Here is a 16116-nt window from a genome sequence, read left to right on the forward strand (position 1 = left end):
TTAAATTTTTGCTGTCTAGGAAGTTGTTTCCGGAATTCTTTACGTTTTCCACGTGAACTACACACTGGGAGTTTTCTCTTCCGCGAACAAATGAAAAGGAGGAAGTTCAAATCTGGTATTCTCTTTCCGTTGATTCCCGGAAACATTTTCTTTCACTTTTCCAGAGGAACATCATGTTTATTGATTTTGGAAGCGTGATTCTGGAAAAATATTAAATCTCGAACATATAAACAGACAATGGGTCTCTTTTAGAAGTGTGTAATCATTGTCTACTCAATTAATTGCAATTCACAGCACCCTGCACGGGGAACGCGCAAAAAAAAAACGAAAATTAGCCGTAGGGCACGTTCGCATTGTCTACAGTAATACTCAACAGAAAGGGCAAAATTTTACTGAGTCGGGCACATAAAAGCGTGAATATCTCGATTTCCCAAAATTTGTTCTCAGAATGCATATCCATTTCGTGTAAAGGAAGACTTTTTGTATAATTTTGTGAATTTTCATACTTTAATATTGCGTATTCGTGGTGCCGACTCGAGTTTTATGCAAAATCAGAATTCCAGCGGCGCCGAAGAAACCGAGTTTTTCAGTATTATTTCTGCTGGATTTTCAATTTTCGAAGTCGAAAATTGGTTTCTGAACAGAAACAAACCATAAAATGAAGAAAAAATAGTGTAAAACCTCTGATTTTGCAAATTTTTCAATTTTTCGAAAATTCAAAAAATCTGATTTTTGCTAATAGCCGATTCTCAAGAGGAATTGTTTTTCGATTTTTATGACTTTCTGATGGGGAATAATGCTGAAAATGTCAGAAAACCGCAAAACTATCCTGATTTCTCTAATCACTAAGCGAGAGAGTATGCGAACGAGAGATACGCAGACAGAGGGAGGAATTTTGAAAGCTGTGCGCGTTTCGCGTTTTTTGCGAGCTTGTTCCTCGTGCAGGGTACTGTGCAATTGTTTGCTGAGAAACATGTTTTAAAAAAATCAAAATCAAGAAAAGAAAAATCAGAAAATCAAAAAAAAATAAAATCAAAAAACAAGAAAATCTATGTTTAAACATTGAATTTCTTGTTTTTATTCCAATTGAAAACAGGGACCAGTTGAAAAATAACTAGTTTTATTCAACTTGCCTATGAAAGAAAGAAAATTAAAAATCAAATACCAGTAACAAAATGATAAAAGAACCCGGAGTATCCTTTGAATTTCAGTTAAACTAGTAATGATTGTATGTTCTTGTAATTGATCCAACATCCATAAAGTAATGATTGTGGTTTCGGAACGAATTGAACATCAGTAAGTTGATTGATGATTGATCGTATCGGAAACATCCAGCATAGACGTCCCATGCGGGAATGATATCACATTTCAGTTTCGCTTTTGGGGGTTTCATACATTTTTCTTCCAGAGCACAGAGCGAATGCCTAAAACAACAGAAACAAATATATATTTAGGCACAAAAACCATACCATTTCAACATTTCCAATGTGAACGGTGTCCTGGCTAGATATACAAATGCTGCAGAAAGCTGTAGTCCTTTATCATTGTATTTCAAAGTGTCAATCCCAAACGTTGGGAAATAGTCAAGTAATCCTTTAAAAATTGAATAAGAATTTCCAGTTATTGTTTTGAATACCTTCAGTAAGAACTGCAAAGTTACTGTGCGTGGAATTAACGAACATCATAACGGAAGATTTCTGTAAACTTTTGATTTATCGAAAATAAGTCATAATCTCATTCCCCAATCAATTCAAATCTTACGTACCTTATCACAATCCACATTACCGAAACATGTTGCTATTTCTCCATAAAACTGATTCAATGGTTTCGGTTGTAACCATCGGAAATGGGAGTCAATCCACCAAACATTTGAGTATTCTTTTATCGCTTCCTAAATTTGAATTGACTTTTTTCATGAAAAAGTTGAATGAAATTTACCGCTAAAAGTAATGCTTTGAACCGATATTCCGCCCAATTCTGGACATATTCTGGATATTTCGAATAATCAAATTTACGAATTTCCACACTTGGCTCTTTTCCAAGTGTCTCGATTTGACTTCCAGACAAATCTAGTGAATAGAGAAGCATTTTCTGCATAGGCCAATGGCGTTTGATCGTTGCATACTGTAAATCGTAAAAGGAAGTGCGAAACGAAAAAGGGGCAGGTAATTTCTGGGTATGAAGTGTGTTTCTGCTCACTTTTTTATTTTCATCTCAAAAAAACACCTACCATTTCCTTGAAATTCCCGAAATGATTAGAAGATATGGCAGATACAAAAATGACATCTTTCTCGTTTCTTTCTGCCTTTGTCATATCAACCAGACTTTGTTCCGATGAATCGATCAGCTCTAAAATCATATATTGAATTCATTTTAATACAGTAAATTTTAAAATATGGAAGGTGTCTCCATGAAAAATAACCCACTCAAATCTTCCAAAGCGCTCACATAGCTGCAGTTGAACTTCTTTCCGATCAGTGACGGGTTCTGAAAGTACACTTTTAGAATTCATATTTTAAAATATGACTTTTGGAGCGCGAGACAGAAAACCTTAATTGTACCTTTGGGTTTCTATAGCAGAAATCATATGACTTCCTGGTCCGACTTGAGATACATTCACAGCTATTGTCAACTGATGGTGATTCCGAAGTTGTAGTTTTCGATTCTTTCGTGGTTTGCAAGAACTTGAATCTGATCTTCTCGGGAGCTTGGATATTTTGAGCTAGAGAGATCTCCACCGGAACGAGAGGCGTCTCGACCAACTGAATCTGCTTCGGAACAACAATTTCTTTTGTGACGTCTTCTAAACTTCTTCTTTTCTTCAAATTTTCATGAGTTTCGAGAAAGCCAGATTCTTCAGATGTAGAAGTTTGAACAGGCGTTATTGGAGGATAACGAGATGTCTGAAACATAATTTCAGAATTACTAAAAACTTCAATATGCTCTCAATCAGCAGTTTCTGAGATCTGTCAATTCTGCTTTGGGTATATTCTTGTCGGGCAGAGCGCCATTTTCAGTTTAAAAACACGGAATCTACACAAAAAGTATTCCATGAGATTCAGAAAGATCTCTGATCTATTCAAAATACTACACAAGTTCTTCTGAATATTACATAAATCACATACCTGATCAGCTTTATAAAATAATAAAATCAATAGAAAGAAGCTGATTATTCCATAAATGAAAACATGCCTTCCTCGTGTTATCATTGCGAAGAATTGAAATGTCTCCAGTTGTCAAAAAACGTTACCCGTTACTGTATTCCCGCTTTCTTATCTCCACCTCGTTCTGAAAACGACGTTTCATAATGTTCAATGGAAACGCCCTGAAAGTGCATACGAAAGTTGTGTAGTCAGGGAGTGTACGAGGGCTCGACAATTCTCCAAAAAGTTAGAAAGATAAGGAAATAATGAGAAGAGATGAACAGTTGACTCTTTTACTTTTACTCTTTTTACTTTTTTCGGAGACTGGGAGACCGTGTACGAATGAAGTTTCTTAAAGAAAAATAGGTTTGGAGATATTGATAAATGTAAATGTAGTCGATTCTCAGAAATGTTACTATCTAAAGTTGCCCACGTATTCATACGTGGTCATCGGGTTCTGATAAAATTAGAAGACAATAACACAATTTCTCACATTAAATATAAGTTATTTCAAGAACAAAAGAATAAAATAGCGATAAACTTACGAAAAAGTCAAAAGCACAAACGCTAAAGCCAGAACTAACTCTGAAAACCAACCGGCCTCAGAAAACTACTACTTACCACGTGGAGTACACGTGAATTCTTATTAGTAAACAGGAATTTTCATAAAGATTTTTTGGTGGTCCCAAGTCTTTGAATTGATACAGTATCCAATCAAGACGTTCGGAAAATCAAATTGAATACGCGTAGTGTGCTAGAATGTTATCAGATCACTATTCAACTTATTGATTTTTAAGACTTTATCGTGTTTGCATGACTTATTTGTTCTATTTGCCTCACCGTTATATTGTGTTGTGCATAAAAATGAAACAGTACAATTCTATGATCAAATCTATGACTCTCTTCTGTTTGTCAACTTTTTTGAATGAAGTAAAAGTTTCAGTTACCTCTTCAGATTTAAAATGAGGAAATGGTTCTTATTAGAAAAACGTTAAGGAACCTCTAACAAAATCCTCAAAAATATTTTATTTCGATTACAACTTGAAAAACGTTGAAAAATTTCCAAGAATGTGGGTGTTAAAAGTGTATTTCCCACAATGACATGATAGTTTTTCTGTCAAAAAAGGCCAAGAAGTTCTACATACTAAATGAATAATTCAACTTGGAAAAACTATTTTTCGCGAGAAAAGTGTGAAGAGAAAGACTTGACAAAAGTTTAAAAACGCTTCCGCTTTCGTCTAGTCCATTCTGAAGAATGAATAATTTCAGAAGGATTTTCTTTTCTCTTTGAAAATGACTTTTAGTCAAATGTAGTGTTACAGTATGTGGGTGTATGTGGGTGTTGAAGGAAACGGACAAACAGTCATACAGATGGACACGAACCACATTCATTTTTAGATTTCATGGAGTCTGCCAGAAAAGTTGGAAGCACCTTTATCATAGTAATAACAATCTTAGGATTTTAGCTCAATACTTTTTAAAATCATAACTGTTCCAAAGTTCTTGACAATTCTAGGACCTTCTCTATATCCCCCACACCAGGCTCAAACTACAAACCGAACTTTTTCAACATTCCACTTGATCTTCTCCACATTTACAAGAATGCCTAAATTCAGTTTGTTTGCCCCCACCCATAAAGTTTGTTGCATTTTTCTTTTTCCAATCTTATGCAGATATTTATCATGCCACACCTACACAAAAACCTCTGGAAAAAGCACGGAGAAGTAATAAAATGTTGCCAAAAAGTTGTGTTTACTCTCGTGCCATTTTCAGAACTTTAAGAGCAACTATTTCGTGAAGAAAACGATAAAAAATGGAACTGGTGGGTGGATGGAAAATGGACGAATAGTACCAAAGGTTAGGTAGATACGGTATAAAAAAGGGTAACCAACTACCATTTTCACGGTTTCTAACAATTGTGAGCTGTTCTACCTCAAAATGCTGAATCTTTTGGCTGTATGTTCTCTCTCACTTCTTCTAATTCCAACTGAACCATGTGCACCTGGATCTGGTACTCTGGGAACCAAAGCAACTTTTGAATACGAAATGTTCCCGCCAATTCCTTACACATATTTCTCAGCGAGCCCATATCCAGGGCAAATTGATGAGACTTTCGCAAACTATGAAGTGAAATCTGATGTTCAAAACTCGGTGAGTATGCTGCTGTTCATCAAATATGTCTGAAACGGCTTGGAATATAAATTTTCAGATTAACGAAGTACTTCAAGCCAACAGTATTCCAACAAATGATGTGAATCCACCAACCGTCCAATACACAGCTCCAGAGGCACAAATCTCTTCTGCACCAAATTGCACTTTGGACATTGCAAATCAAACACTTACGGCCAACGGTAGAGTCACTCATCTGTGCAAAGATGTCGATGGAAAAGCAACGGCAGAGCTGTTCCTTCGTCCTCTTGTTGTTCAGATCACTGCAGTTTCCGCAATTTATCAGAGTCAATGGACCGCATTGGCTAGTCAAGTGGCTGATAAATTGAGAACTAGAAGAAATGCTGAATTCTATACTGATCCAATTGTTGTTGTCTCTAATTGAGATCTCATTAAATTTAAATCTTGATTAAGTGAGCTGCTTCATTTTCTGCTATCTACTAATAAATTTTTTTTAAACTTGCTCAATAATCTGTTTTTTCTTAAAAAAGGAAACACAATGCAACATTTTCGTGATGTAGACTAACATCTCTCACAACCAACAAGGTGTGGTCATTCTCATTTGAATAGAGAAGCAAAAAACAAATTTATGTTTGACCGTTTTACTACTATTTATCTAATAGTAACTTTAGATTTGGTATAAAAGATGATTGAAGTAAGTGCATTTTTTAGTTTCCCTGGCATTATGCATCTGAAATTGTATATTTTACTTATTATTTCTCCTGTATTAATATGGACATGCGGTTCTGATATAGCAGGTACCACATTTACATTTTTCAGATAGATTAGAACTAATTTTTCAGGCACCTCATCAAAATCGGCTGAATTCGGCATATCCTTCTTTGCACCTTTGGCATACACGTATCCACCGGCGGATGTTGATCTTGTACCTGGACAATCACTGACTCTAGAACTTGCAAATCGTAGAGTCAAAACTGATTTAGACCTTGCTGTCGGTTGAAAAATAGAGTGAATAGAATAACATTCGCGATTTATAGATTTCTAAAGGTCTAACTGCCAATCAAATCTATCTCTACATTCCACCAACTCTCAACTTCACATTCACCCCTCCAAGTGTCCAAATTGCTGATGGAGAAGTATGTGTAACAGACAACACATATATACAGATCTCTGGGACCGTGATCTACAAATGCTCCATTGGAAACTCCGGAGCATCTACGAATATTCCAGTATCCGGGGCCACTGGAGCGCCAACAAATGCTCCAGTTTCTGGAGCGACTGATGTCACCGAATCGCCAGTAACGGTATCTTTTAATTTTCGAAATGCATTAATCAAAATTAAACTTATTATCACTCTGATTTCTAAAAAAGAGAAAAAATAAGTTGATTTTTGTTGAAGGCTCTTTTTTGAAAAGTTGCCAGGTTCCAAACTTCCTTTTTTAAGGACTCAACTGCCAGTTCAACATCAGTGCCAAGCACTAACACTCCTCCCGAACTGGTAGATAATGATGTCAGTTTTTGTCAATTTTGAACAAAAAACTAGTTTTCGGATATTTTCAGCGAGACAACTTCCATGCTCTCCCCCGTCGTCGTGCCTCATCTGGAGTCCGAGCTCATCCATTTGATCAGTCAATGACAGTAATTGCCACGACCAGTCAACCCTTGTATGAGAATCAATGGAATAAAATAGCAAGATCAGTTCAACAAGCTCTAGAAGATAAGAAACTATTGTTCAATGACGACATTCAAGTTCTTTTACTCTAAATTATCCTCATTTTTATAAGATCTTTTCCACCTCTTCTAATTCTCAAGTTTCTCTTCTGTCTTTCTACCTCATTATCCTTTTTTTTTTTCATGTTTTAATTTAATTTTCAAATATACGAAAACAAAAAACTATGTACAATCGGAAAACCAAATCAACAAATAAACTTTTCTCTGCTTTATCCACTGTGTCCTTTTGTTTTTCCATTGTTTTCAAATCGATCGGAAAACTTGGCACGGACTATTTCATGGAACATTTCATAGCACGGTCCCGAATATCCTTTCACTTTCTGACGGAAGTTTCCAGCAGCACACATTTGATTGAATACTCTGCAAGTTTATCATTTGTTTTCCAGGAAATTCTAAAGTTGTCTAATATTGCTACCTCGTAATAAATCCAGAGCATTTTGGGCATGATCCATCAAAACAATGAAAAGCACAGTCTTGTCTGAGGCACTTGTTGATTTGGAAGATATCTTGATTCGACTCGGAAACACATTTCAATGCGCAGTCCATCAAAGTAGGACATTCTGAAAAATAACACTTTTTGTTTCTCTTATCCAGGTGTCGGTGTATTCAGATTACCAGCTTATCTGGCATCTCTGTTATAGATATGTCAGCATCTTCCTATCATTACTTTTTCTATTTTCTCCTAACTAACCATTCGATGATTTCTCTCCCGACAAAATATCGACAATTTGTAATTTGGAAGTCAAACACAACGGGCAATCATTACACTCGTCCTGGCAACCAGTAGTGAAAATGCAACCATAATCAGTGTACTGAAAAAAAGAGAGATTGGGTGTGTCGCTTCGGTTTTTATTGAAGGAAGTGATTTCGAATGAGGGATTCTGGTGGTTGATACCTTATCAATATCATCGTACATTTGCGCAGAGATGTTCTTTCCGTCCACTAGTTTCGAGAGAACGGGCAGCTGAAAGAAACACATTTTATTGGGATGGGTCACTCAATTAGTAGTTTTCAGATACAATGTTCCAAATATTTATTTTCCAAACATTTGGAATGTATTGCAGTTTCCCTAATTTTCACACTACACACATCAGAAGAGTTTTGTTGTTTTCGAATTGTGTTCTTCGCTGAATTTGTAATTTGAACTATTAAAACTACTCGGATTTGTAATATTTCAACAAGTAAAAACATTTTCAAACACTAAACTAAACTTGTAAATAGTCGCTACTCAGTGAATGTTCACAACTTTTCTTAGACAACATCTTAGGATCATAACACCAGGCGAGGTTCTTCTTTATTTAAGTAGATCTGTCTCTGTATTGGGTCTCAACAACTTGAATAAAAAGAAGAACAATTCAGACCCCAAAAGAAGAAGGTTTATCTTCTTAAAGGATTTCAGTTATTTCAACAAGAAACTCATCTGAAACTCTCAGTTATTTGCTGAAAACTCACATTGACACACTTCTTTTGAATGGAACATTGCAACAAATCTCTGCATTGTTTGTTAATATTTGATACTCCCCAAGTGGTTGAAACTGCCAGAATCGACAGAACTAATAAAAAGTCAGTTATCATTTCCTGCAATTTTCCATGAAGTTTGAAAGATAAGAGGGCTACAATGAAGTCGAGAAACGTCGGAATTTCAGAGTAAAATAATTTTAATTTTCATAGATCAAAATCAGTCATTTTAGTGAATCAGCTGTTATCCTTTTGCTGATAATTGATAAGAAATTCGAACAAGAAATTGAAGAAAATGAGACTATAATGAAGTCAGGATGACAAAAAAGGTGTGAAATGGTTTCTTGATATTTCTGATAAAACATTTATGATCTTTTTGAAAATGAATCAAGGATACAACGAAGTCTGACTATGAGAGTGATTTCAGAGCTAATCAGAATCCAGAAAAACCTGAAAACAAGCTGAACCAGAGACTTTACCTTAACATATTTCGAAGTTAGAAATGGAATTCCACGAGACTAAACAAAATGTTTTCAAACTAGAAACACAGAAAACTCATTAAAAAATCAAAACGGGCGGTGCCCTAATGAAGGGTTCTTCCATGATTACACTTTACCAAAAAATTGGGAAACGGGGAAAACAAAATAGTGAAATGGTCAGGTCGAGGAAGAAAGAAGGAGGAGGATAGACATAAAAAGACGTTTTGTTTTCGTTCAAGGTTTTCATCTAACTGTTATCAGAAGATTGCGGAGGGGATACCTTCTTCAGTTAATTTCAAAGTAATATGATACCGTTCTTTTCATCTTTTTTTCTGATCTTTTCAATGGCAAATTTTTTTGTTTTCGAATGGAGGGATCAGTTTGTCATTGGCTCCAACTCCAACATAAACCTTCGATTTTTGAAATCTAACTTGTCATTCAAGACTCTTTACATGGATTCTCGACTAAAATAACAAGTCGAAACAAAGAAAAGCATTGAAAAAGACGTTATCTCAAAACAACACAAATGGTTTTGGACAATACGAGAATCGAAAGAAACTTGTGCTGATGGACATTTGTATTTTCCCAATCAAAAGAAAAAAATAGATTTGGCATCAGAAGAGAAACGGGATATCCTCTATCTATCTATTGCATAACATAACAAGTGTTGGTGTTTTTGGCAGAAAGAGAGATGAAGATCCAGTCTAAAGTGGGAATTGATGATCATTATCATTTGAAACGAGACAACATCTTGCACGCGTTTCACGCCTTTTACGGGATCCATGTGATGTAATTTGGTAATTGAAAACGGATCGAATTGAGAAATTGAAAAAATTTAGTCTGTCTAAGATCAAGGAAGATCAAGATGATGAGATGAAAAATCTGAAAGTGATCCACTTTTTGAACTGTTCGAAATCTGAGCAGCTAACCACTCTGCTTTCTCTGATGCTTTGTATTGGTTTCTAAACTTTGAACGCAATCAATTGAAACGAAAACAACGAAATAGAATGAATAACCTTCAATTTGTAGTAAACCGTCCAATCGAGACAACACCAAACTATACAGAAAACGAGATCCTTCTACATTTTTCTCTCCCCCACAGAAAGATTGAAATCAGAAAAATTTCGGGTGTGGAGGTTCTTCGTTTCCGCATTTTTTTTTCAATTCGAAAGTCTACTGAAATGTTCAAGTGTTCAGAAGTTCAGAATGTTTGAAGTAATCTAGATGAAATATATTTGAATGTAGCAAATTGAATACTTTTGGCAGAAACCTGCAATTATTGTGGTACTTCCGGCACGAATCAGGCCTCGTGGTGTTGGTAGTTCTAGGGTCTTTGATGATCATCCGAAGAGAACTTTTACTGTCGTAGCCTAGAACATTTTTGAAGGCAAATCGCAAACTTTCGGAGATCGGAGAAATGTGATTAAGTTTGTTAATTTTGTTTTTTGTAGTCTAAACAACAGTTCATTTCAGCAGTTCAACGAACTAATTGAGGAAACTCGGTTTCTTCTTGGAATGTGGTAAGTGAACAGAACTTGGGAGAACTTACAAGGATGAGAGACACAAGTTTTCAAGAAATTTCCTCCTCCAGTTTCTCTGAAAATCTGAAAAATTGAACCTTGCGAATTATCATCAATCTCACACTACCAAAGGCTTTCTGTACAACTCACTGAACTCTTGTTCACACTTGTCTCGGACATCCAGCCAAACCTACATACAGATTCGTTTTCCTCTTCCCGACTACAATTTACTCCTTCAACTTCTCCGACTATAACGTACTCCTCCCTTCCCTTCATTTTTATTTCCAGACAATCAAAACTCAGTACCTGAAAAAAAAGAGCAAGAATCATGATCAAACACAGGCACGCGGAGCTCGTCACTATTATCATCACTAACTGATAACTGACAATTTTTGATAACCCTTTTTGGGAGGAGAGTTTTTGTTTCGAAAAGTGAAAAAAGTGAGTATAAAAGTGAGTTGAAACATTGGGAAAAATCAGCTCAAATTTTGTTGAATTCCCTCTGAAAACAGCTCAAAAAATGACCAGATTCTCTGTTTTTTCTGCTGTTCTTTTGATCACTTTGACGTCTTCTGGAGTCTTCGGACAATTCACTGATTCGTGTACTGCCGATGTTTATGCATCAATCAAACAGTGCTATGTGACCTATATGGCTGGATATAACATCTCAATGACTGATACTATTCCTGAATATTGGAGCTTCCATTTCGTCAGAAGAGATCTTTTGGATGCTGATGGTCTTCATATTCAACCTTATGTTTGCCAGTGAGTTCTAACTCAAATACTACAAAACGTTCAAAAAATCTACAACAATTTTTTCCAGACTCGGAAATGCCCTGAGCAACTGTTTGGCGCCATACTCCTGCATGGGACCAAATGCCTACATGAACATGAATGCTGCCAATGCCACCGAGGCAACCGACTACTGGATTGACTTGGCTGTCACCCAATATCAATGTGGAGCTGGATACAACTGTAAGTCCTTGCTTGATTTCATTGAAATAATTTAACGTTTCAGTGACAATGACTGAATTCTATTGCATTGCTTTCTGCCGTGATCGTTATCAGCCGAATATCGATCAATGCGATGCTCAAGCCGCCATTGACATCGGGAATGGAATGGATCCATGCGCGTAAGTCGACACTCGTCCCTCACATGTTTATTAAAATACTTACAGTGCCCAACAAAAAGACTTCAACTGCCAAGCCGCCGTCTATCGTAACTGCTGCGATTGGAATGCTGGAGTTTACATTTGCAACGTTGATATGGCCGGATCGAAGGCCGTGAATCCAGCTTGTGTAAACGCTGGTTTGATCACATGTCCCGCCGCAAGATAATTGATTAATTGAATTCGGAATAGCCAAAAAATGAAGTGATTTTAATTATAAAAACTGTGAAATCGGAAAAAGATGGAAACAACAAAGGGGAACAACAAAGCAGGTGGTAACATACACACAACAAGATAACAGGTTAACATGAAGACAGCTTGAGTGAATTGGAGGGAATAATGAGAAAGAATAGCACTTTCTCAATTAAGGAACAGTAAATTACTCTGAAAGAAAACGTGGAAAAATAACAGCTTGAAAATTGGACGGAATCAATCTTCATCACTATAATTTCCGGTATCAATTTCGTCGTCGTCTCCCATATCCATTTGTTCTTCCTCTTCTCCTTTGACTTCCTTCTTTGCTCCATATCCATAACCAGCATCAGCAAATTTATCCGAATCGAAATTCTTTCCATCGAAACGTTGGCGTGCTTCTCTTCGTTCACGAGCTGTCATCTTCTCTTTCACGGCGTCGGACATTGTTTTCTGTCGATCCGAGACGGCGTTGAACAGTTGAACGACACCTCTGAAAATGTCATATTTGAAACCTTTTTAATGTTTTAACATTAGGCAACCTTGCCTAATATTTTAATTTTCTCCGGGACTCTAACAATAAATGAAATCAAAGTATCAAGGCATTTTTGCAGAGTCGACTTTCGACCTCATTCTTCCTTCCTTTCCATGTTTCAAAGCATACTCACTTTGTAGCGATCCGTCTCAAATTTCGTTCTTTCTCTCTGTCGGTGGTAACATCCGGTTTGACCATCGCCAACTTGGTGCGATATTCTTTAACACTATGCTTCAGACTTTTTTCTTTTCGAGTCAACTTTTTGATCATCTTTTTCTTTTTCTGAAAAAGAAACATGTTGAGATTTAAAACATGTTAAAAAACGTCGATTAACAAAATAACATAACGACAGCCGCAAAGCATTCCGACTTCAAATGATCTTTCTACTCACTCTTTGAATAGCTGGAAACGCTACTGTTTCGTCTGGATCTCCATTTCCAGCGTCCATCGAGGAAGGTCCTTCTTCTCCACTCTCATTGCCTGAAAATATATTTTTGTTGAAAAGATGCGCTTCATATTATTCAGTGCATTTCTCTCTCGAGAGAACTCTCAACTTGGATGGTTTTTCATAAATTATTCGTATTGATAAACTTATTTTTATTCATAATTTTAAAAAGCATGAAGTCTTAGGCTGAATTGGTTTACTAATTAGTTTTTACAGTATGAAACTTTTTCGCAAAAAGAATATTGCTAACGGGAGATTTATGTTCGAGAATTCAAGAAATTACCTGACTCTTCTCGCTCATAATCGTCGTCTGAGTCTTCTGTGACTACTAATCTATCGCGATTTCTTGTCGACATTTTCTAAAAAGAATTGTTTATTAACTGAAAGTATTTGAAAACCAAAATATCACTTGAAAACTGTGCGAAATAAAATGAGAACAACGGAGAAATTACCCCAAAAATTTTCGTAAATTCACAATGGCCGAGGAGTCGACATATCTCGGCCACGTATAAACCTAGTCCCTCCCAGAAACTAAAGGCGGGTGTTCAAACATGATTTGTTTATGAATCACAACTTTGTTCAGAAATAAGATAAAAACAAAATAAAAAAGAAAAACGAGAAGAGAACGTTGTTTTTTGAATGTTTATCTTGACTTTTAACATTTTTCCTTCCCACTCAAAAAAGGAGAAAAGGAGAAAAACTTCGTAAAAAGTTGACGTGTTGAGTTTAGAGTTAAGTGCTGCTCTCATTTCAATGATGCCGTCTCTTTTTCGTTTACTCCTTCTTCTTCTTTTTCTTCAATTTTCTCTCAACATATCAAATAATAAAAGATTTATAAAAAAAACTCTTATTTAGGATTTTGTCAATTCAGATTTCAGAAGCCGGCCTACTGTACAACACCTCAGATGTTCGTCTATTCTCTTTCTATACCTTATTTTTTCCCTTTTTATTTAGAAATCTCATCTCAGAAAGAGTAAAGAATGCTTCTTCATATTTCTTTATTTCCCCACCCCCAACATTGTTATTTGATATTACCACCCGTGTTTCCGGTTTCCTGGAACAAAATTTAACATTTCGTATGTTTTTTTCTTTCTTAATTTTATGGTTTTGATTTCATTGGTTTCAAGAATTCGAATTCTCGCCCGATTACTACTAATAATGGAGGTTGTGACCTTATTGTTCTTTCATCAAGAAGAATTCTGCATTCTGCTCCCCGGAACAACGTTTTCTTATTCTGGAGCAGTGAAACAAAAAAGGGAAGGAAGAAAAAAAAACAAGCATTGTTCTCAAAAGTCACTTATCGCTACGTTAACTTTATTTGAGAGAGCTTTCTTTCTTCCCCATCGTCTCATAGTTCTAGTTTTTTCGTTTTGTCTTTTTGTGGTCATGTTTGTTTTTGTTAAGGGATGTGGATGACAGAAAAAGATGAAATGATGGTTCTGAAAGATTGGGAGACACGCCTGAAAATTTTGAAGAAGCGGGGGAAAGAATTCACCTATTTTGGTAAGCTCCCCTGTTTGTTTCTTTCCTGTTTTTGCGTCTTCAAAATTTTTCAAACAATCAAAAGTCACAGCTTTTAGAATCAAGACTCAAACTCATATTCCCCTGATGAACATGCTCAATGTCTATCTTTTCTTTTGACTTCGAGTCTTTTTTTTTCGAAAAAATAATAAAAAGAGTGGGTGTAGTGTGCCAAGAAGTGTCGGAAAAAGCTGAAAGCGCTCGCTTTCACTAAACGAGACTCGTCTCGAAAGTGTCATTTCTATTAGTTAAATTATAAAAGAATTTTCGTATTTTGGGTATCTCAAATTGACCATAAACCGTTATTTTTTCTGATCATTTTCTTACCTATTGGAGCATTTTGAACTCATATCAGTCCTGTTTATTAACTTTAAAATAAGGTTTCATTTTTTTCTCATTTTTCAAAAATGGGATGATCTATGATATTTGTGTCAAAGCCTCTCATTATCCTTCCCACTTCCGGTCCCTCGTTCCTCTAATTAATTTTCAATGCCCAGACTCCAGACAACCAGACGATCCTCTTGCAAAGCCCTGCTTTTGCAACATCTCTCCCAGAAATCACCACGTCACCACCCACCTCTTCTGATCTCTTTCTGATGACTTTTCGTCTTGTCTTGATCCCCCGTCTTCCCCCTTTTCTTTTTACTCAAAAAACACAATTTCCGTTCTCATAGTGGCGGATCTTTTGTGATGCTCTCTCTTCTTTTTGCTCACTCCAAATCTCTTTTTTGCAGAAAATCTTTCTCATTCAAAGTTTTTCTTGCTTTTTTGATTCTGGGATGGTCCCAAAGACATAAATCTTCATTACATGGTTCTGGAAGAATCAACTCTTGGTTTGTTGAGCCTAACATCTTCACCATTTTCCTTTTTTTTCTTCTAGTCAGAAGTCTTCTTCCTTCTAAACGTCACCTATTTCCATTCACACATTCATATACTTCTCTCTTGGCACTTTCTGTTTCCCACGTTGATACGAAACAAGTTGAGAAGACTCGTGAGGTTTTTCTCAAGAGGACTTCAGTCTTTTTCCCTTTTCGGACACTTCCTCCTCATTTCGAAGCTTTTGAAATTATCACATTCTCTGGATATGAGTATGACGTAATTAACTCTAAACATACAGTCTTTATCAAATTTTGGAAATTTTGGAGTTGTCTTGAATTTTTAAAGTTTTCTATTTTTTCGAGATCCTACATGTCTTTTACAAATGAAATTATTTCTTGTAATTAGGGATGGTTATCAGATCTTCTATTTCTTCTTAACCCGATTATCGTTCTTCGTTTTCACTCTATCTTGAATATGTTCAGCGCTCTTCGATTTCTGATCAACTCCTTGAGATCCTCCCCCTCGTTCTTCCCCATTCAGAGAAGAGGTTCTTATGATTGTTTTGCACTGTTTTTTTTTTGAGAATTTATTTTAATGCACATACACATACACATCATACGTTGAAGAGCTGCAGAACTGGTGAACTAGATACATCATTTGTGGCTCCGTTGACCCCGGCTACAGTTCGTTTGCTATTTTCTGAAATTATTAGAAAACAATATCTTCCAAAACTAGCTCTTTCATCTCTGACATTCACATGACTCCAAATCGATCTCTTCGGCGGAACACACATACAAAACAATTATCAATCGACCCATTTCCCTTTCCAATTTCCTTCATTTTGTTCTCTTTTCTCAAAAAATATCTTTGTATTTTTGTTTTGTTTTCTTGCTCGATGGATCTCTTCTTCAGATTCAATCATGTCATTCTCATAAGTCCCGGATGAACAGACTCCACGATTGACAGATAAATGA

At 36.0% G+C, this 16116-nt stretch overlaps 6 protein-coding genes across 6 annotated transcripts; 3 read left to right on the forward strand and 3 right to left on the reverse strand.

Annotated features, from left to right (window-relative positions):
* Positions 1 to 1216: 1216 nt before the first annotated feature.
* GCK72_019072 (uncharacterized protein) lies at positions 1217 to 3209 on the reverse strand (the record flags this gene model as incomplete). The annotated part of the gene is made up of 9 exons (XM_003115608.2): positions 1217 to 1424; positions 1470 to 1593; positions 1637 to 1697; positions 1766 to 1891; positions 1939 to 2124; positions 2231 to 2349; positions 2427 to 2487; positions 2562 to 2903; positions 3126 to 3209. 9 exons carry the CDS (start codon positions 3207 to 3209, stop codon positions 1217 to 1219), a joined length of 1311 nt encoding a protein of 436 aa, XP_003115656.2.
* A 1872-nt stretch (positions 3210 to 5081) lies between these two features.
* Positions 5082 to 5697, forward strand: GCK72_019073 (uncharacterized protein; the record flags this gene model as incomplete). The annotated part of the gene is made up of 2 exons (XM_003115403.2): positions 5082 to 5294; positions 5353 to 5697. The coding sequence occupies 2 exons, from the start codon at positions 5082 to 5084 to the stop codon at positions 5695 to 5697; spliced, it is 558 nt and encodes a 185-aa protein (XP_003115451.2).
* A 300-nt stretch (positions 5698 to 5997) lies between these two features.
* GCK72_019074 (uncharacterized protein) lies at positions 5998 to 7037 on the forward strand (the record flags this gene model as incomplete). The annotated part of the gene is made up of 5 exons (XM_053732869.1): positions 5998 to 6070; positions 6116 to 6264; positions 6311 to 6577; positions 6718 to 6783; positions 6834 to 7037. The coding sequence occupies 5 exons, from the start codon at positions 5998 to 6000 to the stop codon at positions 7035 to 7037; spliced, it is 759 nt and encodes a 252-aa protein (XP_053581782.1).
* A 176-nt stretch (positions 7038 to 7213) lies between these two features.
* On the reverse strand, positions 7214 to 8579 carry GCK72_019075 (uncharacterized protein; the record flags this gene model as incomplete). Its single annotated transcript, XM_003115514.2, has 5 exons — positions 7214 to 7364; positions 7420 to 7564; positions 7696 to 7816; positions 7900 to 7968; positions 8457 to 8579. The coding sequence occupies 5 exons, from the start codon at positions 8577 to 8579 to the stop codon at positions 7214 to 7216; spliced, it is 609 nt and encodes a 202-aa protein (XP_003115562.2).
* Positions 8580 to 10981: 2402 nt separating this feature from the next.
* GCK72_019076 (uncharacterized protein) lies at positions 10982 to 11799 on the forward strand (the record flags this gene model as incomplete). The annotated part of the gene is made up of 4 exons (XM_003115227.2): positions 10982 to 11226; positions 11285 to 11436; positions 11480 to 11594; positions 11640 to 11799. The coding sequence occupies 4 exons, from the start codon at positions 10982 to 10984 to the stop codon at positions 11797 to 11799; spliced, it is 672 nt and encodes a 223-aa protein (XP_003115275.2).
* A 260-nt stretch (positions 11800 to 12059) lies between these two features.
* Positions 12060 to 13158, reverse strand: GCK72_019077 (uncharacterized protein; the record flags this gene model as incomplete). The annotated part of the gene is made up of 4 exons (XM_003115523.2): positions 12060 to 12315; positions 12491 to 12639; positions 12749 to 12837; positions 13086 to 13158. The coding sequence occupies 4 exons, from the start codon at positions 13156 to 13158 to the stop codon at positions 12060 to 12062; spliced, it is 567 nt and encodes a 188-aa protein (XP_003115571.2).
* Positions 13159 to 16116: the final 2958 nt, after the last annotated feature.

The sequence above is a fragment of the Caenorhabditis remanei genome, chromosome V (assembly GCF_010183535.1).
Source record: "Caenorhabditis remanei strain PX506 chromosome V, whole genome shotgun sequence".
NCBI lineage: Eukaryota > Metazoa > Nematoda > Chromadorea > Rhabditida > Rhabditidae > Caenorhabditis > Caenorhabditis remanei.